At 51.2% G+C, this 25,355-nt stretch overlaps 1 protein-coding gene across 1 annotated transcript; it reads left to right on the top strand.

Annotated features, from left to right (window-relative positions):
• Positions 1–9,929: 9,929 nt before the first annotated feature.
• LOC149433871 (pyridine nucleotide-disulfide oxidoreductase domain-containing protein 2-like) lies at positions 9,930–23,731 on the top strand. The gene is made up of 4 exons (XM_089664344.1): positions 9,930–10,074; positions 16,997–17,103; positions 18,824–18,927; positions 23,640–23,731. The coding sequence occupies exons 1-4, from the start codon at positions 9,930–9,932 to the stop codon at positions 23,668–23,670; spliced, it is 387 nt and encodes a 128-aa protein (XP_089520470.1). The 3' UTR covers positions 23,671–23,731.
• The last annotated feature ends 1,624 nt before the right edge of the window (positions 23,732–25,355 follow it).

The following is a 25,355-nucleotide window of genomic DNA, read 5'->3' as shown; positions in this document are numbered from 1 at the left end:
CCCTTACTTTGGAGGTCGGTAGGGAGAATTCAACCCTTACATTGGTGGTCTGTAGGAAGAATTCAACCCTTACATTGGTGGTCGGTAGGAAGAATTCAACCCTTACATTGGTCGTCTGTAGGGAGAATTCAACCCTTACATTGGTGGTCGGTAGGAAGAATTCAACCCTTACATTGGTGGTCGGTGGAAGAATTCAACCCTTACATTGGTGGTCGGTAGGGAGAATTCAACCCTTACATTGGTGGTCGGTAGGGAGAATTCAACCCTTACTTTGGTGGTCGGTAGGGAGAATTCAACCCTTACATTGGTGGTCTGTAGGAAGAATTCAACCCTTACATTGGTGGTCGGTAGGAAGAATTCAACCCTTACATTGGTGGTCTGTAGGGAGAATTCAACCCTTACATTGGTGGTCGGTAGGGAGAATTCAACCCTTACTTTGGTGGTCGGTAGGGAGAATTCAACCCTTACATTGGTGGTCTGTAGGAAGAATTCAACCCTTACATTGGTGGTCGGTAGGAAGAATTCAACCCTTACATTGGTGGTCTGTAGGGAGAATTCAACCCTTACATTGGTGGTCGGTAGGAAGAATTCAACGCTTACATTGGTGGTCGGTGGAAGAATTCAATGCTTACATTGGTGGTCGGTAGGCAGAATTCAACCCTTACATTGGTGGTTGGTAAGAAGAATTCAACCCTTACATTGGTGGTCGGTAGAAAGAATTCAACCCTTACATTGGTGGTCGGTAGAAAGAATTCAACCCTTACATTGGTGGTCGGTAGGCAGAATTCAAGCCTTACATTGGTGGTCGGTAGAAAGAATTCAACCCTTACATTGGTGGTCGGTAGGCAGAATTCAACGCTTACATTGGTGGTCGGTAGGCAGAATTCAACCCTTACATTGGTGGTCGGTAGGCAGAATTCAACCCTTACATTGGTGGTCGGTAGGCAGAATTCAACCCTTACATTGGTGGTCGGTAGGCAGAATTCAACCCTTACATTGGTGGTCGGTAGGAAGAATTCAACCCTTACATTGGTGGTCGGTAGGAAGAATTCAACCCTTACATTGGTGGTCGGTAGGAAGAATTCAAACCTTACATTGGTGGTCGGTAGGAAGAATTCAACCCTTACTTTGGTGGTCGGTAGGCAGAATTCAACCCTTACATTGGTGGTCTGTAGGAAGAATTCAACCCTTACATTGGTGGTCGGTAGGAAGAATTCAACCCTTACATTGGTGGTCGGTAGGGAGAATTCAACCCTTACATTAGTGGTCGGTAGGGAGAATTCAACCCTTACATTGGTGGTCGGTAGGAAGAATTCAACCCTTACATTGGTGGTCGGTAGGGAGAATTCAACCCTTACATTGGTGGTCGGTAGGGAGAATTCAACCCTTACTTTGGTGGTCGGTAGGGAGAATTCAACCCTTACATTGATGGTCTGTAGGAAGAATTCAACCCTTACATTGGTGGTCGGTAGGAAGAATTCAACCCTTACATTGGTGGTCTGTAGGGAGAATTCACCCCTTACATTGGTGGTCGGTAGGAAGAATTCAACCCTTACATTGGTGGTCGGTGGAAGAATTCAACGCTTACATTGGTGGTCGGTAGGCAGAATTCAACCCTTACATTGGTGGTCGGTAGGCAGAATTCAACCCTTAAATTGGTGGTCGGTAGAAAGAATTCAGTGCTTACATTGGTGGTCGGTGGAAGAATTCAACGCTTACATTGGTGGTCGGTAGGAAGAATTCAACCCTTACATTGGTGGTCTGTAGGAAGAATTCAACCCTTACATTGGTGGTCGGTAAGAAGAATTCAACCCTTACATTGGTGGTCGGTGGAAGAATTCAACGCTTATATTGGTGGTCGGTAGGCAGAATTCAACCCTTACATTGGTGGTCGGTAGAAAGAATTCAACCCTTACATTGGTGGTCGGTAGGGAGAATTCAACCCTTACATTGGTGGTCGGTAGGCAGAATTCAACCCTTACATTGGTGGTCGGTAGAAAGAATTCAACCCTTACATTGGTGGTCGGTAGGAAGAATTCAACGCTTACATTGGTGGTCGGTAGGAAGAATTCAACCCTTACATTGGTGGTCGGTAGGAAGAATTCAACCCTTACATTGGTGGTCGGTAGGGAGAATTCAACCCTTACATTGGTGGTCGGTAGGAAGAATTCAACCCTTACATTGGTGGTCGGTAGGGAGAATTCAACCCTTACATTGGTGGTCGGTAGGAAGAATTCAACCCTTACATTGGTGGTCGGTAGGCAGAATTCAACCCTTACATTGGTGGTCGGTAGGCAGAATTCAACCCTTACATTGGTGGTCGGTAGGGAGAATTCAACCCTTACATTGGTGGTCGGTAGAAAGAATTCAACCCTTACATTGGTGGTCGGTAGGAAGAATTCAACCCTTACATTGGTGGTCGGTAGGAAGAATTCAACCCTTACATTGGTGGTCAGTAGGAAGAATTCAACCCTTACATTGGTGGTCGGTAGGGAGAATTCAACCCTTACATTGTTGGTCGGTAGGAAGAATTCAACCCTTACATTGGTGGTCGGTAGGAAGAATTCAACGCTTACATTGGTGGTCGGTAGGCAGAATTCAACCCTTACATTGGTGGTCGGTAGGCAGAATTCAACCCTTACATTGGTGGTCGGTAGAAAGAATTCAATGCTTACATTGGTGGTCGGTGGAAGAATTCACCGCTTACATTGGTGGTCGGTAGGAAGAATTCAACCCTTACATTGGTGGTCGGTAGGAAGAATTCAACCCTTACATTGGTGGTCTGTAGGGAGAATTCAACCCTTACATTGGTGGTCGGTAGGAAGAATTCAACCCTTACATTGGTGGTCGGTGGAAGAATTCAACGCTTACATTGGTGGTCGGTAGGCAGAATTCAACCCTTACATTGGTGGTCGGTAGGCAGAATTCAACCCTTACATTGGTGGTCGGTAGAAAGAATTCAGTGCTTACATTGGTGGTCGGTGGAAGAATTCAACGCTTACATTGGTGGTCGGTAGGAAGAATTCAACCCTTACATTGGTGGTCTGTAGGAAGAATTCAACCCTTACATTGGTGGTCGGTAAGAAGAATTCAACCCTTACATTGGTGGTCGGTGGAAGAATTCAACGCTTATATTGGTGGTCGGTAGACAGAATTCAACCCTTACATTGGTGGTCGGTAGAAAGAATTCAACCCTTACATTGGTGGTCGGTAGGGAGAATTCAACCCTTACATTGGTGGTCGGTATGCAGAATTCAACCCTTACATTGGTGGTCGGTAGAAAGAATTCAACCCTTACATTGGTGGTCGGTAGGAAGAATTCAACGCTTACATTGGTGGTCGGTAGGAAGAATTCAACCCTTACATTGGTGGTCGGTAGGAAGAATTCAACCCTTACATTGGTGGTCGGTAGGGAGAATTCAACCCTTACATTGGTGGTCGGTAGGAAGAATTCAACCCTTACATTGGTGGTCGGTAGGGAGAATTCAACCCTTACATTGGTGGTCGGTAGGAAGAATTCAACCCTTACATTGGTGGTCGGTAGGCAGAATTCAACCCTTACATTGGTGGTCGGTAGGCAGAATTCAACCCTTACATTGGTGGTCGGTAGGAAGAATTCAACCCTTACATTGGTGGTCGGTAGAAAGAATTCAACCCTTACATTGGTGGTCGGTAGGAAGAATTCAACCCTTACATTGGTGGTCGGTAGGAAGAATTCAACCCTTACATTGGTGGTCGGTAGGAAGAATTCAACCCTTACATTGGTGGTCGGTAGGAAGAATTCAACCCTTACATTGGTGGTCGGTAGGGAGAATTCAACCCTTACATTGGTGGTCGGTAGGAAGAATTCAACCCTTACATTGGTGGTCGGTAGGAAGAATTCAACGCTTACATTGGTGGTCGGTGGAAGAATTCAATGCTTACATTGGTGGTCGGTAGGCAGAATTCAACCCTTACATTGGTGGTCGGTAGAAAGAATTCAATGCTTACATTGGTGGTCGGTGGAAGAATTCACCGCTTACATTGGTGGTCGGTAGGAAGAATTCATCCCTTACATTGGTGGTCGGTAGGAAGAATTCAACCCTTACATTGATGGTCGGTAAGAAGAATTCAACCCTTACATTGGTGGTCGGTGGAAGAATTCAACGCTTATATTGGTGGTCGGTAGAAAGAATTCAACCCTTACATTGGTGGTCGGTAGGGAGAATTCAACCCTTACATTGGTGGTCGGTAGAAAGAATTCAACCCTTACATTGGTGGTCGGTAGGAAGAATTCAACGCTTACATTGGTGGTCGGTAGAAAGAATTTAACCCTTACATTGGTGGTCGGTAGGAAGAATTCAACGCTTACATTGGTGGTCGGTAGGAAGAATTCAACCCTTACATTGGTGGTCGGTAGGAAGAATTCAACCCTTAGATTGGTGGTCGGTAGGGAGAATTCAACCCTTACATTGGTGGTCGGTAGGGAGAATTCAACCCTTACATTGGTGGTCGGTAGGGAGAATTCAACCCTTACATTGGTGGTCGGTAGGAAGAATTCAACCCTTACATTGGTGGTCGGTAGGGAGAATTCAACCCTTACATTGGTGGTCGGTAGGAAGAATTCAACCCTTACATTGATGGTCGGTAAGAAGAATTCAACCCTTACATTGGTGGTCGGTGGAAGAATTCAACGCTTATATTGGTGGTCGGTAGAAAGAATTCAACCCTTACATTGGTGGTCGGTAGGGAGAATTCAACCCTTACATTGGTGGTCGGTAGGCAGAATTCAACCCTTACATTGGTGGTCGGTAGAAAGAATTCAACCCTTACATTGGTGGTCGGTAGGAAGAATTCAACGCTTACATTGGTGGTCGGTAGGAAGAATTCAACCCTTACATTGGTGGTCGGTAGGAAGAATTCAACCCTTAGATTGGTGGTCGGTAGGGAGAATTCAACCCTTACATTGGTGGTCGGTAGGGAGAATTCAACCCTTACATTGGTGGTCGGTAGGGAGAATTCATCCCTTACATTGGTGGTCGGTAGGAAGAATTCAACCCTTACATTGGTGGTCGGTAGGGAGAATTCAACCCTTACATTGGTGGTCGGTAGGGAGAATTCAACCCTTACTTTGGTGGTCGGTAGGGAGAATTCAACCCTTACTTTGGTGGTCGGTAGGGAGAATTCAACCCTTACATTGGTGGTCGGTAGGAAGAATTCAACCCTTACATTGGTGGTCGGTAGGAAGAATTCAACCCTTACATTGGTGGTCTGTAGGGAGAATTCAACCCTTACATTGGTGGTCGGTAGGAAGAATTCAACGCTTACATTGGTGGTCGGTGGAAGAATTCAATGCTTACATTGGTAGTCGGTATGCAGAATTCAACCCTTACATTGGTGGTCGGTAGGCAGAATTCAACCCTTACATTGGTGGTCGGTAGAAAGAATTCAATGCTTACATTGGTGGTCGGTGGAAGAATTCAACGCTTACATTGGTGGTCGGTAGGAAGAATTCAACCCTTACATTGGTGGTTGGTAAGAAGAATTCAACCCTTACATTGGTGGTCGGTGGAAGAATTCAACGCTTATATTGGTGGTCGGTAGGCAGAATTCAACCCTTACATTGGTGGTCGGTAGAAAGAATTCAACCCTTACATTGGTGGTCGGTAGGCAGAATTCAACCCTTACATTGGTGGTCGGTAGGAAGAATTCAACGCTTACATTGGTGGTCGGTAGGCAGAATTCAACCCTTACATTGGTGGTCGGTAGGCAGAATTCAACCCTTACATTGGTGGTCGGTAGGCAGAATTCAACCCTTACATTGGTGGTCGGTAGGAAGAATTCAACGCTTACATTGGTGGTCGGTAGGCAGAATTCAACCCTTACATTGGTGGTCGGTAGGAAGAATTCAACCCTTACATTGGTAGTCGGTAGGCAGAATTCAACGCTTATATTGGTGGTCGGTAGGCAGAATTCAACCCTTACATTGGTGGTCGGTAGAAAGAATTCAACCCTTACATTGGTGGTCGGTAGGAAGAATTCAACCCTTACATTGGTGGTCGGTAGGCAGAATTCAACCCTTACATTGGTGGTCGGTAGGCAGAATTCAACCCTTACATTGGTGGTCGGTAGGAAGAATTCAACGCTTACATTGGTGGTCGGTAGGCAGAATTCAACCCTTACATTGGTGGTCGGTAGGGAGAATTCAACCCTTACATTGGTGGTCGGTAGGAAGAATTCAACCCTTTCATTGGTGGTTGGTAGAAAGAATTCAACCCTTACATTGGTGGTCGGTAGGAAGAATTCAACCCTTACATTGGTGGTCGGTAGGAGAATTCAACCCTTACATTGGTGGTCGGTAGGAAGAATTCAACCCTAACAGAGAGCTATAAAGATAACTGGTGTCACGTTGCTGGCTTTGCCAAGTAGAATTGGCTCTAGATCTATGCAGGCACCGTCCAGCCAACCAGCCACAGATCAAGGAACTCCTAAAGACCCCTTGTAATGTAACGCATGGCGGTACCTCTAGCAATCCACGGGATAGGATTCCCCAGAGAGCGGAGTCTAAGCCCCAGTCTGCTTGTTCACCAGGGCCCCTGATGGTGGGGGTGGACTTGGAGCAGACAGTGACCAGGTCACGGCCCCTGAGTACACCCACCCGTGGTAGAGGGATCCACCAGAGGTATCTGCAGGATAAGAGCCTGATGTGAAGAGGCGGATGGGTCCGAGCAGGACGGATGGATGGCTGAGCAGAAGCGTGGTCAGACAGGCTGGGTCGGTAACCCTGGGGACAGCGTGGTACAAGGCAGCAGGCAGAGAATAGTCGGGTCACTCGCCGAGTCAGCAACGGGAGGTCAGATCCAATAAGGGGCATCCACAGAGGGGTCAGGCAAGCCAGGGGTCAGGGCAGGAGAAGACAGCACGGTCAGGAACAATCAGGGTCGGTAGCAAACAATCAGCACAGATACCAGGAGCAGGAACAGCAGATACAACCATACGGCAACCAGTGTCAGTGCAGAGCGGATTTAAATACCGCGCCCCGCTCTGTTATTGGTGCCAGGCGCACGCCCTCCGGTCCCGAGTGCGCATGCACGAGTTCCACCTTCGCCGCAACCGCCCAGGACCTAGTGCCCGCACACCAGTACGAATCGGCACACTGCGCCTGTGCCGAGCCACACGTCGCGGCGGTTCCTGGCACACTGTTTGGCTCAATGAACAGTCCAGGGGTGTTGTTTTTGGTATTTTTATTTTTGGGGTAACTGGGATGGGTAATTGGGTGGGATACTCCAAAAAAGACCTATATAGAAGGCGAGGACACTAAACTTCTATAGTGCTACCCTCGTGAGGGCCGCTGTGTTGTGGGCACTGCTAAGCTCTACACAGCCAGTGTAACGGAACCGACCCAGACTGCGCTGAGTACTTCCGCTAGAATCCCGCTTCCCCGTCCAAACACCGACCGCTGACACCACCGCTGACCATACAGGACTAGACAACACCAGTCTTTGAGTAAACCAGGAGGTAGACTAGTTTATTTGAACACAGATACAAGATATATACGCTCAGGGGACAATCCCCCCCCTCCCTGCATAATGACACGGGGCGGGGCAATCCCCCCTCTCTGCATAATGACACGGGGCGGGGCAATCCCCCCTCCCTGCATAATGACACAGGGCAGTCCCCCTTCCCTGCATAATGACACGGGGCGGGGCAATCCCCCCTCCCTGCATAATGACACAGGGCGGGGCAATCTACATTTAGTAACAAGAGACATACCAGTAGACAGTCCCATCAGGGGGGAGGGCTGCTGGAGACACCCCCCACCAAGCCAATACACACAAGCACATACATCCCATAATAGTTTGCTCCCAAGCCAGACACACAATAGAACAATGGGATGCAACCACATGACACCACACAATCCACAAGCCCCACCCCACCTATCTCCTAGACATGGCTACACAGTCTGAGACAACCCCCCCCAATATTAGGACAGATCACCCTGCACCCCTAACAGGCACAGGGTGACTTACACATAGGAGGGATATGGGGAGCTGAGACAGGGGTCTCCCCACCTCTCCAAAGTGAGCTGTGTTACATGGGCCCCCCACCCAAAGTGAGCTGTGTTCCATGGGCCTCCGACCCAAAGTGAGCTGTGTTCCATGGGCCCCCCACCCAAAGTCACTCCCGTCACATCCAGGCAACAGGTATTTTTCACACAGGCTTACATCCAGGAGACAGTGACCTGTCCATAGGCTTGGTTTCATCTTTTTATTAGGGGAAATAACTTGGATAGGGATTATGGAATGCCCAGTTTGGCTTGAATCAGTGTAAGGGGGACACCTCCCTCCTATGTACAAAGCAGATCCTGGACTGTTCTTTTCCTGAAAGCCGTCAGTAGCAACTGTCCTTTATGGGCGAGGAACTCGCAGCTCCTCAAAATCAGCTTTACTTCATGTATTTACATGCAGAGATGTCTCCTCTCCCCTTTAGAACTTCTCCCAGCTCCACAGCCTACAAACACTACCAGTCCTCCTGGCTGCTCGGAAGATCTCCCGGGACAAGGAGAAAGGGTTGAGCCCAGCACTGTCCTTAGAAAGCTTTCCCCTTGTACATCCCAAAGAGTGTTGCTGAACTCGCTTTGTCCTCTTTGCTTCCTGATGCTCCAGGTCTCAATCCCATTCATGCCTCACCACTGAATGTATCCTCCTGAACCAGCCCAAGCCCAGCTTGAAGGCTGCTCCACCCCTAGACCTAGGGTACCCCTCCCAGACACCAACAGTCTCCTCAGCTCTGCATCTTCCACTCAACTCTTCCGTCAGCCTGACTCTCCCATATACATAGGTCAGTCCACCACTCTACCAGGGCCACCAAACCTGGGATTGGCTGGACTTCCATAAACATGCATATCAGGTCTCCAACACTTCCTGCTTACCAACTTCTGGAAGGTTCTATGGTCCTCCAGAGTCAGGAGGAGGCGATAGAGCCACAACCTGTTAAGTGATCCAGCTGACCTGCAATAACCCAACCTCAGTCACATGACTCAACGACCATGCGTCATCCACCATGATTGTATCTGCAATACACCACACTATTCTAGTTGCACACTACAGGCTGCTACACCTCCTTCTGTACAACTGAAAGCGAAGTCCTTGTAAAAGCGCTCAGTGGACTTGGCTTTGTAGTAGCAGCTAAAGGCATGCAGGCTTCCTCTTTTGAGCAATCTGAGTCAAGTCCCTTCAGAGAGAATTAGATGGACCGGGCTCTTCAGGACACCAGCCGAGGTCCCCTTTGCACACAGCTGACTCTCCAGCACCATAGGGGTGGCAGCAGCCCCAGTCCTGGGGATCTCACACCGTCTGTACTCACAAATGTCCTCAGATGTTGGTTGCCTCTGACCAACACCTTCTAGACACCTCTACCAGTCTACCAGTGACCTCATACTAGATCCTCAGATGACAGTCCCTCAGTCAGCTTCCAGCAACGCTTAGCACCCAGGCCCTCAGCTAGCCCAGCTGAGGCCTCAACAAACAGCAGTAACATGGCAGGGTTGCCCTAGAGGGCAGACAACCCCCACCCCACCCCCATAGATTGTGATCCTCTCCTGATGGACAAGACCATTCTGCTCCAGTTCTCAGACCATTTCCCAGCAGCCACCTGTGCAGGGCTCCCAGGGATTGGCTAGGACAGTAGAAATATTCATGCTGTCTATTTTCATTACTGCACTATGGTCCTAGACTATCCAGAGGGTTCTGAAAATACGAGGAGAGAGCAATCAAACCTGCAGCCTGTGAGACAGAACAGACCCGGCCAACCACGTGGAGCTGCACTGATTACAGTGAGCTAGAACTAAATTTACCTAACCTGGCGCCGGCCCACTGGGTGCTACATAAGAGCTGTGAGCATGCCGGCCATGGAACTGACTCCAATGTTGTACTTCTCACAGGCCTATGATGGAGCTACGTATCCCCTCATCCCTGGACCCCACCTTGGCTCCTCCTGGATGTCACGTCATCTCCATCTTCTCCCAATACACTCCATACACCCTGACTGGAGGCCGGCAGTGGGATGAAGAGAAGGAGAGATATGCCGATGATGGTAGGTGATGCCTCTGCCGGTGCGTTGTGTTTCTTGTATCTTTGCTCATCTTGTAAGGTATTCGGTTTTTATTGTCTTCTTCTAGTAGCGATGGTCATCGATGAGTGTAGCCGGAGTGCTTTGTGCCTGGAAGTGTCACATCCAGTCCTCCGCATTAGCGGCTCCAGCAGTGTTGGTCCAGATGAAGACCAATTTCCCTCCATGGAATGGCAATGTTTGCTCCTTCAGTGAGATCGATAATCTTTATGAACCACAAAAACAGTCAAATCAAAGCCTTCACCATCCATGGTTTAGTAGTAGATAGGAATTGCTTTCTCCAGTCTTTTCCATTACTACCTCAGTGTAGGTCGATCCACTGCTAGACCACCCTCGCCATGAAGACCCTGTCCCTGCACTGATGGTAGAGCGCTCTGTTCTCCACATGCCGGTGATGTTCCCCTTGTCTTCTGTACAGAGATACGTTTATTTGCTAAACCTTTAACTGACTTTGCAGAATAATGAATTCACCTGATGAGTGAGTTCAGGATCGGCTTGAAGAGGCCACCAACCTCGGGGTGCAACCTTCATAAATGTGTCCCTCAGTAGGACACAAATCCAGTGCACAGCACCCAATGGGTGTATAATTGGGGGCAGAGCCAGGACAAGCTCGTGGACTGCCCAGGGGGAAGGTGCCAAACTGCACCCCCCTCCCCTGAGGGTAGTAGGGTATGGGATTTAGCATGAACTTGTGTCTGTTTATATCCCCCTACCTCTGGGTCCCATCTGGTCCACTCAAAAAAAGAAAAACCAGAAGAGGATCCATTCCTGTTTGTTTTAGGCAGATAGACGGGTGTAAACGGGCAGCAGAGTCCACTAACACCCAACCACCCCTAGAGCAGAGCAGGATTTGTCTGTCCATTCTGCATTAACTGAGTGGACACGGACTGGACACGGACCAATCATCCGCCTACTCTGCACCAATCAGCAAGGGATCTGTGAGCTGAGTCCACCCCGTGTGCAAGGGGCCAGATGGGGACAATACATAAATATGATGCTGTAATCAATCCACTGGGCTAAAAATCATAATGATGGTTCCACATGGACAAGCAAGAAACATACACGATATTGCCCCACGTAGTGGGCCGCCTACCTTTCCACACACATGACCTTTAGTGGCCCCCCAGTCTTAGTCCGTAGAGTTCAATATTGAGTCCGCCGCTTTGCATTGCACTTGGTGATGGAAGGCTTGGATGCAGCTGCTCGGCCATGGAAACCCATTCCATGAAGCTCTCTACGCACTGTTGTTGGGCTCATCTGAAGGCCACACCAAGTTTGGAGGTCTTTAGCTATTGACTCTGCAGACAGTTGGCGACTTCTGCGCACTGTGCGCTTCAGCATGCGCTGACCCCGCCCTGTCATGTGACGTGGCCTACCACTTGGTAGCTGAGTGGCTGTTGTTCCCAGTGGCTTCCACTTTGTTATAATCCCACTAACAGTTGAGCGTGGAATATTTAGTAGCCAGGAAATGTCATGGATGGACTTATTGCTTAGGTGGCCACCTATCACGGGACCACGCTTGGAGTCACTGAGCTCCTGAGAGCGACCCATTCTTTCACCAATGTTTGTAGAAGCCGTCTGCATGCCTAGGGGCTTGATTGTATACACCTGTGTCCATGGAGGGGATTGGAGCACCTGAATCACATGATATGGAGGGGATCGGAACACCTGAATCACATGATATGGAGGGGATTGGAACACCTGAATCACATGATATGGAGGAGATCGGAACACCTGAATCACATGATATGGAGGGAATTGGAACACCTGAATCACATGATTGGGAGGGATCTGAACACCTGAATCACATGATATGGAGGGGATTGGAACACCTGAATCACATGATTGGGAAAGGATTGGGTCACCTGAATCACATGATATGGAGGGGATCGGAACACCTGAATCACATGATTGGGAGGGGATCGGAACACCTGAATCACATGATATGGAGGGGATTGGAACACCTGGATCACATGATATGGAGGGGATTGGAACACCTGCATCACATGATTGGGAGAGGACCGGAACACCTGAATCACATGATATGGAGGGGATCGGAACACCTGAATCACATGATATGGAGGGGATTGGAACACCTAAATCACATGATATGGAGGAGATCGGAACACCTGAATCACATGATATGGAGGGAATTGGAACACCTGAATCACATGATTGGGAGGGATCTGAACACCTGAATCACATGATATGGAGGGGATTGGAACACCTGAATCACATGATTGGGAGGGGATTGGGTCACCTGAATCACATGATATGGAGGGGATCGGAACACCTGAATCACATGATTGGGAGGGGATCGGAACACCTGAATCACATGATATGGAGGGGATTGGAACACCTGGATCACATGATATGGAGGGGATTGGAACACCTGCATCACATGATTGGGAGAGGACCGGAACACCTGAATCACATGATATGGAGGGGATCGGAACACCTGAATCACATGATATGGAGGGGATTGGAACACCTAAATCACATGATATGGAGGAGATCGGAACACCTGAATCACATGATATGGAGGGAATTGGAACACCTGAATCACATGATTGGGAGGGATCGGAACACCTGAATCACATGATATGGAGGGGATTGGAACACCTGAATCACATGATTGGGAGGGGATTGGGTCACCTGAATCACATGATATGGAGGGGATCGGAACACCTGAATCACATGATTGGGAGGGGATCGGAACACCTGAATCACATGATATGGAGGGGATTGGAACGCCTGAATCACATGATATGGAGGGGATTGGAACACCTGAATCACATGATTGGGAGGGGATTGGAACACGTGAATCACATGATATGGAGGGGATTGGAACACCTGAATCACATGATTTGGAGGGGATTGGGTCACCTGAATCACATGATATGGAGGGGATCGGAACACCTGAATCACATGATTGGGAGGGGATCGGAACACCTGAATCACATGATATGGAGGGGATTGGAACACCTGAATCACATGATTGGGAGGGGATTGGGTCACCTGAATCACATGATATGGAGGGGATCGGAACACCTGAATCACATGATTGGGAGGGGATCGGAACACCTGAATCACATGATATGGAGGGGATTGGAACACCTGAATCACATGATATGGAGGGGATTGGAACACCTGCATCACATGATTGGGAGAGGATCGGAACACCTGAATCACATGATATGGAGGGGATCGGAACACCTGAATCACATGATATGGAGGGGATTGGAACACCTGAATCACATGATATGGAGGAGATCGGAACACCTGAATCACATGATATGGAGGGAATTGGAACACCTGAATCACATGATTGGGAGGGATCGGAACACCTGAATCACATGATATGGAGGGGATTGGAACACCTGAATCACATGATTGGGAGGGGATTGGGTCACCTGAATCACATGATATGGAGGGGATCGGAACACCTGAATCACATGATTGGGAGGGGATCGGAACACCTGAATCACATGATATGGAGGGGATTGGAACGCCTGAATCACATGATATGGAGGGGATTGGAACACCTGAATCACATGATTGGGAGGGGATTGGAACACGTGAATCACATGATATGGAGGGGATTGGAACACCTGAATCACATGATTTGGAGGGGATTGGGTCACCTGAATCACATGATATGGAGGGGATCGGAACACCTGAATCACATGATTGGGAGGGGATCGGAACACCTGAATCACATGATATGGAGGGGATCGGAACACCTGAATCACATGATTGGGAGGGGATTGGAACACCTGAATCACATGATATGGAGGGGATTGGAACACTTGAATCACATGATATGAAGGGGATTGGAACACCTGAATCACATGATTGGGAGGGGATTGGAACACCTAAATCACATGATATGAAGGGGATTGGAACACCTGAATCACATGATATGGAGGGGATTGGAACACCTGAATCACATGATTTGGAGGGGATTGGGTCACCTGAATCACATGATATGGAGGGGATTGGAACACCTGAATCACATGATTGGGAGGGGATCGGAACACCTGAATCACATGATTGGGAGGGGATCGGAACACCTGAATCACATGATATGAAGGGGATTGGAACACCTGAATCACATGATATGGAGGGGATTGGAACACCTGAATCACATGATTTGGAGGGGGGGCAATACTTGGGGCAATATAGTGTATGTTGTTTCCAATAATCACCAGTCTGAGGAGGGAGTCACTTTTTTCCACATCCAGAGGACAATGATGGCGTCCCATTGGCACTGCATAGAAGAATAAGCCCCGGTTCAGCCTGGAATGCCGTGTGGAAAACCTTCGATCAGTCAGGACTGAGGTAAGAGGGAGGACCAGCATGACTGGGGTGTGCAGACGAGGCGGAGCGTGGATTTGGATGGGAGTATATGGAGGAGGTAAGGTCAGTTGGCGCTTGTGTCAGTCCGGGGGGGGGGGGGGGGGTTCTCTAAGTATTGGCCTCGATATTCTGCATGTCCAGCAGTCATGTGTGTGTTTCCCGCACTGCATTCAAAGTACACGGCACCTGCGATCTGCGAGAGATGTCAGTGTAATGTTACCGCCCCCCGAATGCAGGTCGCAGGGTGTTTGCTGTACCAGACCGCGTGGTGCGATTTGGAATGGACTCACATCACGCAGCACTGAGTCACATGTGCGCAGGAATGAGCGGTGCAGTTCATGGCGGTGGATTTACTGAAGGCGAATAGACGGCGCACTCTGCAAGTGCAGTTTCTCCAGAGTTTAGTAAATGAGGGGCAGCTTCACTTGGCCAAGAACACCCAATCACATGCAAGGAAAATAAGAACATCAGCATTTTTGGTTGCACCTGATTGGATGGTGGAAGTCAGCAGAGCGCCCCCCTCAGTTACTAAGCTCTGCCCTTGCAGAGTGCGCCGTCTGTTTGTCTTTAGTGAATCCCCCCCCCCCCCCCCCCGAGTGCAGATCGGGGCCAAGTGCCCAGCGCTCCAATATGTAGTAATGAGGGAAGATTCGGTACAAACAATCCACCTACAAAGAAGACTCCGACTACCGATATTGTGGGGTGAACTCTGTACCCCGACTTGTGGCCAATCAGGGGGGAGCAAACTGCGGACCCCCAGAGGGAGAGGAGTGGTTGTCTATAAGTAGGTGCCAGAAGTGGCCCCAGTCTCCAGTCGCATCAGCTGGGCAGCATCTAAGATTGTGGATGATGTCACTGGTCCCATGGCTCCGCCCCCTCACTTCTTCCCCCCCCCCGGCAATGAGATGCTTCTCTCCGGGGGGCACTCAGGCTGCTGCTGGAGGGAGGTGAGTGTAGATTCCTCCATCCAGAAGCTGCGGCAGTTCCCGCTCTGGGCTCCATTCTGGCTGGCTGAATGACAGGAGTGATGGAAGTGTTACTCCTGTCATTCAGGCAGATGAAGAATGGAGCACTATCTCCCTGCCCCCCTCCTCCTCCCCAATATGACACTGCACCCAGGGCAGGTGCTCCTCCTGCCCCTCCCCCCATCCCAGCCCTGATTGGGTGGGTCTTACACCAGAAGGAAACGAGGTGCCGGCGCAGCGATGGGTGACCCCAAATGTGAATAATTCAGATGTTGGTGAAGTTTTATTAGAAGAAGAAATCCTGAAGGTTCCGCTCCTCCCTCTGATGTATGATGGGGTGATGATGACACCTTATGGTGGAAGACGGACCGCTGGGCTCCGGCTAATGAAGGCGGGCAATGCTGTAGAGCCGGGCGCTCTGGACCGCTGGGCTCCGGCTAATGATGGTGGGCAATGCTGTAGAGCCGGGCACTCTGGACCGCTGGGCTCCGCCTAATGATGGCGGGCAATGCTGTAGAGCCGGGCGCTCTGGACCGCTGGGCTCCGGCTAATGATGGTGGGCGATGTTGTAGAGCCGGGCACTCTGGACCGCTGGGATCCAGCTAATGACGGCGGGCGATGTTTTAGAAACGGGCACTCTGGACTGTTGGCTCCGGCTAATAATGGCGGACGATGTTGTAGAGCCGGGCGCTCTGGACCGCTGGGTTCTGGCTAATAGTGGCAGGCAATGTTGTAGAGCCGAGCACTCTGGACCGCTGGGTTCTGGCTAATAGTGGCAGGCAATGTTGTAGAGCCGGGCGCTCTGGACCGCTGGATTCTGGCTAATAGTGGCAGGCGATGTTATAGAGCCGGGCGCTCTGGACCGCTGGATTCTGGCTAATAGTGGCAGGCGATGTTATAGAGCCAGGCGCTCTGGACCGCTGGGATCCGGCTAATGATGGCAGGCGATGTTGTAGAGCCGGGCGCTCTGGACCGCTGGGCTCTGGCTAATGATGGCGGGCGATGTTGTAGAGCCGGGCGCTCTGGACCGCTGGGCTCTGGCTAATGATGGTGGGCGATGTTGTAGAGCCGGGCACTCTGGACCGCTGGGCTCTGGCTAATGATGGTGGGCGATGTTGTAGAGCCGGGCACTCTGGACCGCTGGGCTCTGGCTAATGATGGTGGGCGATGTTGTAGAGCCGGGCGCTCTGGACTGCTGGGCTCTGGCTAATGATGGTGGGCGATGTTGTAGAGCCGGGCGCTCTGGACTGCTGGGCTCTGGCTAATGATGGTGGGCGATGTTGTAGAGCCGGGCGCTCTGGACCGCTGGGCTCTGGCTAATAACGGCGGGTGATGTTGTAGAGCCGGGCGCTCTGGACCGCTGGGCTCTGGCTATTGATGGCGGGCGATGTTGTAGAGCCGGGCGCTCTGGACTGCTGGGCTCCGGCTAATAATGGTGGGCGATGTTGTAGAGCCGGGCGCTCTGGACCGCTGGGCTCCGGCTAATAATGGTGGGCGATGTTGTAGAGCCGGGTGACCATTTTCCAGAAACCAACAACCTGTCTCCTTATTATTCCTTTCAGTGTTCGGCTGGATCGAGAAATACGCTCCGGGGTTCAAGTCATCTGTGATTGGCAGAGACGTCCTCACACCGCCCGACCTGGAGGGGATATTCGGCCTCCCCGGAGGGGTATGTACTGTAATAACATTGAATATTTGTGTCATCACTTCCATCGTTTCCTGGCAGCCCATCATCACGGACAGTACATATTGCAGCGGACCGTCTCCAGGTCAGGCGTCTCCATTGCTGCCAATTCTCAGGCGTCTTTTCCTTACATTTTTGGCCCTCCAGTGACTTCCTGTCCTCGGGTGACAACTCCCACTCACTGCATCTATGGAGGAGCAACGTTGTCATCCTAGACTGCTCCTGTTATTGGACTTCAAACACCCCCCCCCCCTTATCGCCATTACATAGTGGGAGGTGTTTTGTAGTTCACATAAGAGCCGGACAGCCAATTGGTTGGGAAGTCACAAGGGTTGAGGATCTCTGGCAGGATCAATGGGCGGTGCTGGTGGGCACCTTTAGGGCTCATTCACATCATATAGGAGTGTCAGAACATCTTCAGCAGCCCATTGAAGCCGACACGCTGGAATGTGACACACAGACCCCATTCCCGTAGTCACCGTAAACCGCAATGAGGCTTGAAATGACAGCACAGCTCCTGCTGAAAATAACAAGAATATACATTTCTGCCACTAGAGGTCCTCAGTCTGATGGCCAGCATCATCCAACCCACCTCCTCTGAGCCCAGGTCATCCCGGACGAGCCCCCTATATGTGACTGCACAGTGAAAGCAGCACAGTGATGAGCTCACTTCTCTGTCACTTTGCTCTCTCCACCTATCAGCATGCTTCTTGTCAGCACATGACCTGATTGGCTCCTTGTGCTGCTTTCTCCTCTCACACTCCAGCTCTGATGTACAAGGATAGCAAAAGGCTAACACCAGGACAAATTCAGCATCATCCAACCCACTTTCTCTGAGCCCAGGTCATCCCGGACGAGCCCCCAGCCTGTTACTGCACAGTGAAAGCAGCACAGTGATGAGCTCACGTCTCCGTCACTTTGCTCTCTCCACCTATCAGCATGCTTCTTGTCAGCACATGACCTGATTGGCTCCTTGTGCTGCTTCCTCCGTTCACACTCTAGCTCTGCTGTACAGAGGCTGGTTCCAGGGAATGATATATTGATGATCACAGAGCTGCATTCATTTGTTTCTTTTATATTTGCCCGAAGTTCAGCTTTAACTGTTAAAGTGGCTGTAAACCCTCCATATACCCAGTGAAGTGACCTCGGGTGATACAGAGATGAAACAAACCCTCCTACATGAGTTGTACCTGTTTATCTGTAGCCCTCTCTCCTCTACATCTGTTCAAAGTCTAGAATTTATAAAGCTTGTCTGAAATTTCAGAAAGTAGGAGGTGGGGAGCTGAGTTACACTCTGCAGAGCTCAGTGAGAGCTGATTGGAGGGAAGGGACACACCTCCTCCTTCACACAGCACACAGGAACAGAGCTGAGGCTGTCAATCACAGGTTGTGTGCTGGAGCTCCCTCCCCTGTCACCATTTATGTCTTGGTGTCAGGAAAACTTGTCAGAAGTGACTTGTGCTGATAGCAGAGGAAGGAGGCAGCAGACAGAAATGACACTCAGTGCTCTGGACTGAGACAAGTACACACTACAGAAGGATGTGCTTTGTTCAGATTTCATGTCTGAGGGTTGCAGCCACTTTAACTCTCAATGCTGATTGGCTGACAGGGTCCGTGCACATAAACACGCATCTCCCTCTGAACATACAACCCGTGTTGTTTCCGGCTTGGCTCTGATCCCGGCTCTCCTTTGTTTCCTGCACAGAATATTTTCCATGGAAGTATGTCCCTGGATCAGTTATATTTCACACGCCCGGGGCCGGGGCCCTCCAATCACAGATCACCTGTACAAGGGCGGAGCTCATCCAGGTGAGATATGATCTGAGCTGAACCAATAGGAATGCTGAACAGAGCAGTGTTAGGTTTGTAAAGGAGCCGAACCAGGCCGGCCCAGTTAGCCTGCCGTGTGTGCAAGATCCAATCAGATTCCAGAGATTGGGGCTCCAGGGGGCTACTATGGACAGTACCAGTGACTGGTCACGGGGGGGGGGGATCTGACCTACACAAAGGATCTGAGATGATTGGCTGCATATTTCCTGCATTGTTGTCACAGCATGGGTCACACGGGGGGGGGGAGATCACTTCTACATCAGGGGAGATCACTTCTACATCGGGGGGATCACTTCTACATCGGGGGGACCACTTCTACATCGGGGGGATCACTTCTACATCGGGGGGATCACTTCTACATCGGGGGGATCACTTCTACATCGGGGGGGATCACTTCTACATCGGGGAGATCACTTCTACATCGGGGGGACCACTTCTTCATCGGGGGGACCACTTCTACATCGGGGGGATCACTTCTACATCGGGGAGATCACTTCTACATCGGGGGGATCACTTCTACATCGGGGGGGATCACTTCTACATCGGGGAGATCACTTCTACATCGGGGGGATCACTTCTACATCGGGGGGACCACTTCTTCATCGGGGGGATCACTTCTACATCGACGGGATCACTTCTACATCGGGGAGATCACTTCTACATCGGGGGGATCACTTCTACATCGGGGGGGATCACTTCTACATCGGGGGGACCACTTCTACATCGGGGAGATCACTTCTACATCGGGGGGATCACTTCTACATCGGGGGGACCACTTCTACATCGGGGGGAACACTTCTACATCGACGGGATCACTTCTACATCGGGGAGATCACTTCTACATCGGGGGGATCACTTCTACATCGGGGGGGATCACTTCTACATCGGGGGGGATCACTTCTTCATCGGGGGGACCACTTCTACATCGGGGGGATCACTTCTACATCGGGGAGATCACTTCTACATCGGGGGGGATCACTTCTACATTGGGGGGACCACTTCTACATCGGGGGGACCACTTCTACATCGGGGAGATCACTTCTACATCGGGGGGACCACTTCTACATCGGGGGGATCACTTCTACATCGGGGAGATCACTTCTACATCGGGGGGACCACTTCTACATCGGGGAGATCACTTCTACATCGGGGGGATCACTTCTACATCGGGGGGGATCACTTCTACATCGGGGGGACCACTTCTTCATCGAGGGGACCACTTCTACATCGGGGGGATCACTTCTACATCGGGGAGATCACTTCTACATCGGGGGGATCACTTCTACATCGGGGGGATCACTTCTACATCGGGGGGACCACTTCTTCATCGGGGAGATCACTTCTACATCGGGGGGATCACTTCTTCATCGGGGGGATCACTTCTACATCGGGGGGATCACTTCTTCATCGGGGGGATCACTTCTTCATCGGGGAGATCACTTCTACATCGGGGGGATCACTTCTTCATCGGGGAGATCACTTCTACATCGGGGGGATCACTTCTTCATCGGGGGGATCACTTCTACATCGGGGGGATCACTTCTTCATCGGGGGATTACTTCTTCATCGGGGAGATCACTTCTACATCGGGGGATCACTTCTTCATCGGGGGGACCACTTCTACATCGGGGGAGATCACTTCTACATCGGGGAGATCACTTCTACATCGGGGAGATCACTTCTACATCGGGGGGATCACTTCTACATCGGGGGGGATCACTTCTACATCGGGGGGACCACTTCTTCATCGGGGAGATCACTTCTACATCGGGGGGATCACTTCTACATCGGGGGGACCACTTCTTCATCGGGGAGATCACTTCTACATCGGGGAGATCACTTCTACATCGGGGGGATCACTTCTTCATCGGGGGGATCACTTCTACATCGGGGGGATCACTTCTTCATCGGGGGGATCACTTCTTCATCGGGGAGATCACTTCTACATCGGGGGATCACTTCTTCATCGGGGGGATCACTTCTTCATCGGGGGGATCACTTTTACATCGGGGGATCACTTCTTCATCGGGGGGATCACTTCTACATCGGGGGGATCACTTCTACATCGTTGGGATCACTTCTACATCGGGGGGATCACTTCTTCATCGGGGGATCACTTCTACATCGGGGGATCACTTCTTCATCGGGGAGATCACTTCTTCATCGGGGGGATCACTTCTTCATCGGGGGGATCACTTCTTCATCGGGGGGATCACTTCTACATCGGGGGGATCACTTCTACATCGGGGGGATCACTTCTTCATCGGGGGGATCACTTCTTCATCGGGGGGATCACTTCTACATTGGGGGGATCACTTCTACATCGGTGGGATCACTTCTACATCGGGGGGATCACTACTTCATCGGGGAGATCACTTCCACGTCAGGGGGCTTGTACAGCCAGTACTTTTTTTCTCAGAGAATAGGTGCAGGTAATCTCCGCTTCCAAGTCACCCCTTCTCTCCACCCCCTACCCACCTCCGAGTACCGTCCCTTGTCTCCACCCCCTACCCACCTCCGAGTACCGTCCCTTGTCTCCACCCCCTACCCACCTCCGAGTACCGTCCCTTGTCTCCACCCCCTACCCACCTCCGAGTACCGTCCCTTGTCTCCACCCCCTACCCACCTCCGAGTACCGTCCCTTGTCTCCACCCCCTACCCACCTCCGAGTACCGTCCCTTGTCTCCACCCCCTACCCACCTCCGAGTACCGTCCCTTGTCTCCACCCCCTACCCACCTCCGAGTACCGTCCCTTGTCTCCACCCCCTACCCACCTCCGAGTACCGTCCCTTGTCTCCACCCCCTACCCACCTCCGAGTACCGTCCCTTGTCTCCACCCCCGAGTACCGTCCCTTGTCTCCACCCCCTACCCACCTCCGAGTACCGTCCCTTGTCTCCACCCCCTACCCACCCCCGAGTACCGTCCCTTGTCTCCACCCCCTACCCACCTCCGAGTACCGTCCCTTGTCTCCACCCCTTACCCACCTCCGAGTACCGTCCCTTGTCTCCACCCCCTACCCACCTCCAAGTACCGTCCCTTGTCTCCACCCCCTACCCACCTCCGAGCACCGTCCCTTGTCTCCACCCCCTACCCACCTCCGAGCACCGTCCCTTGTCTCCACCCCCTACCCACCTCCGAGCACCATCCTCTGTAGCCAGGACAATAGGCCCCCCAGCAATTAAAGATCACCCTCAGCAACAATAGATCCCATACCCCTAATAACAATAGACCACCAGCATCAAAATACCCCCCCAAGAACAATAGACCTTCCCCAGTCATATTAGACCCCCAATATAACAATACCATACGTCTCCCAGCAGCAATAGACCCCCTCCTTCAACAGTAGATCCCTCCCACCAACAATTGGCCCCCTAGCAACATAAGAATTCTCCAGCAAAAATAGATCCCCCACCAGCAACATTGGATCTCCCAATGACAATATATCCCCCACCAGCAACATTGGATCTCCCAATGACAATATATCCCCCACCAGCAACACTGGATCTCCCAGTGACAATAGATCCCCCACCAGCAACACTGGATCTCCCAGTGACAATAGATCCCCCACCAGAAACACTGGATCTCCCAGTGACAATAGATCCTCCACCAGCAACACTGGATCTCCCAATGACAATAGATCCCCCACCAGCAACACTGGATCTCCCAGTGACAATAGATCCCCCACCAGCTGGCATGAATCGACCCTCCAGCAAACCCCCGCACCCCATTCTGTGCCGGAGGAGCCAGAACTGCGTTCCCGCTGAGAAAGGCCCCGTGTACAGCATATATAAGCCGCCATTGCTTACCTCACCTGAAATACCATTCGCCTGGCTGTCATGCTGATCCTTCGGCTTCGGCACTTTCTGTGTCACAGACCTGAACCAGTCTACAGATCCCGACTTCTGAGCAGGCACTGTGGGGTGGGGGGGATCGGTGTAGTTTCTAAAATTGTCCACTAGATGTCACCATAGTCAAGGATGGGAATCGCAGCGATTTGCAGTGCGTCTCCCTTCCCTGCACTCCACATGTAGAATCCCATTGTATGTAATGGCTTGTTTACACATCGCCCTCTGAAGAGCGATCTATGAGCCAGATTACAGCAAGAAATCTCAGCTCTTCCCATGACAGCGAGAACTCTACATGTAGAACAAAGGAAAGTCGCTGCAGCGTCGCTCTGAGCGCGCTCACTGGCTCCAAGTGTATATATATATATTTGGTTTCTGTGTCCTTGCTGCCGACACCACCGGCCTGAGGACTGCTTCCTCGCGTCAGACACATCTGTGTTTACATGGCAGCAAGCTAGGATGCTGATTGCACGCCTGATTGGAGCGGATACATTGGGTGTCCCCCATGGGGGAGATTTCCATTCACTTCCTGTCCTTGTGATGTCTATGAAAGAAACTGAAGGGGGCGGGGCATTTGTCACAGCAAAGTGACAGAAGTGCGGGAAATCCTCCAACCCAGACGCATGACAGAGGTGCTGACCCTCCCCCACCCTGCGCAACATGAGGGGGTCAGAGGGATCCGGACACCAACGTCTGGATCCGCCATCAGGTGATCAGTGTCCATGTCTAGAGCTCCGCCCCCTCCGTGGACAAGAAAAGAATACAAAATATCGGATAAAACGTTTCTACGTCCGATCCCCCTGACTGCGGAATGTTCCATTCATCAAAGTTTCTTTTCTTTTTAGGGGGCGGAGTCATGGGAGCGTCAGGACGTGATGATGGAAGACCTGAAGAGGGGGCGGTAATGTCGGGGGTCGTCTGCAGCTGAAAATGGAAGAATTGTCCTTCTTATATGAAATATAAATCATCTCTTTGTATCCGTGTCCGGGGTCTTCTTCTAGGTTTCTGCATCTCCCACAATCCTCCATCACGGGGCCCCTCCCCATACAGCGGGTGTGCAAGACTGAATGGGGCCACATAATGTCCACTGAGGGCCACATAATACGCAATGTCCACTGAGGGCCCCATAATGTCCACTGAGGGCTGCATAATACATAATGCCCACTGAGGGCTGCATAATGTCCACTGAGGGCCCCATAATGTCCACTGAGGGCTGCATAATGTCCACTGAGGGCCACATAATACATAATGTCCACTGAGGGCCCCATAATGTCCACTGAGGGCCTCATAATGTCCACTGAGAGCCACATAATACGTACTGTCTGCCGAGGGCCCCATACTGTCTGCCAAGGGCTCCACAATGTCTGCCGAGGGCCCCCTAATTGTCTACAGCTGGCCCCACAATGTCCACCGAGGGCCACATAATGTCTACAAAGGACCCCATAATGTCTAAGGATCACACAATGTCCACTGAGGGCCACACAATGTCTACCTAGGGCCACATAATGTCTAAGGGTCACACAATGTCTACTGAGGGCCACATAATGTCCACTGAGGGCCCCATAATGTTCACTGAGGGCCACCTAATTGTCTACAGATGGCCACATAATGTGTACCGAGGGCCCCATAATGTCTGCTTAGGGACACATAATGTCCACTGAGGGCCAACTAATTGTCTACTGAGAGCCCCCCATGAAGGTGATACATACAGAAGACAGGGGGGGCACATATATACCACACACTGCCCCCCTGTGTCAGTATATAACTGCCCCCCCCATGGAGGTGATACATACAGAGGACACAAGGGGGCGCTCATATAACTGGGATTGCTCGGATTCGGTGGCATCACTGGCTTTGGTGTCACCTGGTGTAGTAAAACATGGTGTGTGTTGGGGGGGGGGACTGGGGGGTGACACCATGGCTTCACTGCTGCATTGGTGTGGCTACCCTCCCCCTTCCCCCCAGGGTTGGATTTAGCCTGTCCAATTTGGGGGTGCAGTAATAAATGTCAGAGGGCAGAAGATGCAAGGTCAGCAGGGCAGTGTATGAGAGTCAGCAGGGCAGTGGACAGGGGTCAGCAGGGCAGTGGACAGGGGTCAGCAGGGCAGTGTACAGAGGTCAGCAGGGCAGTGTACAGAGGTCAGTAGGGCAGTGTACAGCGGTCAGCAGGGCAGTGTACAGAGGTCAGCAGGGCAGTGTACAGAGGTCAGTAGGGCAGTGTACAGCGGTCAGCAGGGCAGTGTACAGAGGTCAGCAGGGCAGTGTACAGGGGGTCAGCAGGGCAGTGTACAGAGGTCAGTAGGGCAGTGTACAGCGGTCAGCAGGGCAGTGTACAGAGGTCAGCAGGGCAGTGTACAGGGGGTCAGCAGGGCAGTGTACAGAGGTCAGCAGGGCAGTGTACAGAGGTAAGCAGGGCAATGTACAGAGGTCAGCAGGGCAGTGTACAGAGGTCAGCAGGGCAGTGTACAGAGGGTCAGCAGGGCAGTGTACAGAGGTCAGCAGGGCAGTGTACAGGGGTCAGCAGGGCAGTGTACAGGGGTCAGCAGGGCAGTGTACGGGGG

The sequence above is a fragment of the Staurois parvus genome, unplaced genomic scaffold (genome assembly GCF_062004578.1).
Source record: "Staurois parvus isolate SC_StPar_1 unplaced genomic scaffold, SC_StPar_1.0 ptg001889l, whole genome shotgun sequence".
Lineage (NCBI taxonomy): Eukaryota > Metazoa > Chordata > Amphibia > Anura > Ranidae > Staurois > Staurois parvus.
This window is presented reverse-complemented; position numbering and strand designations above follow the sequence as displayed.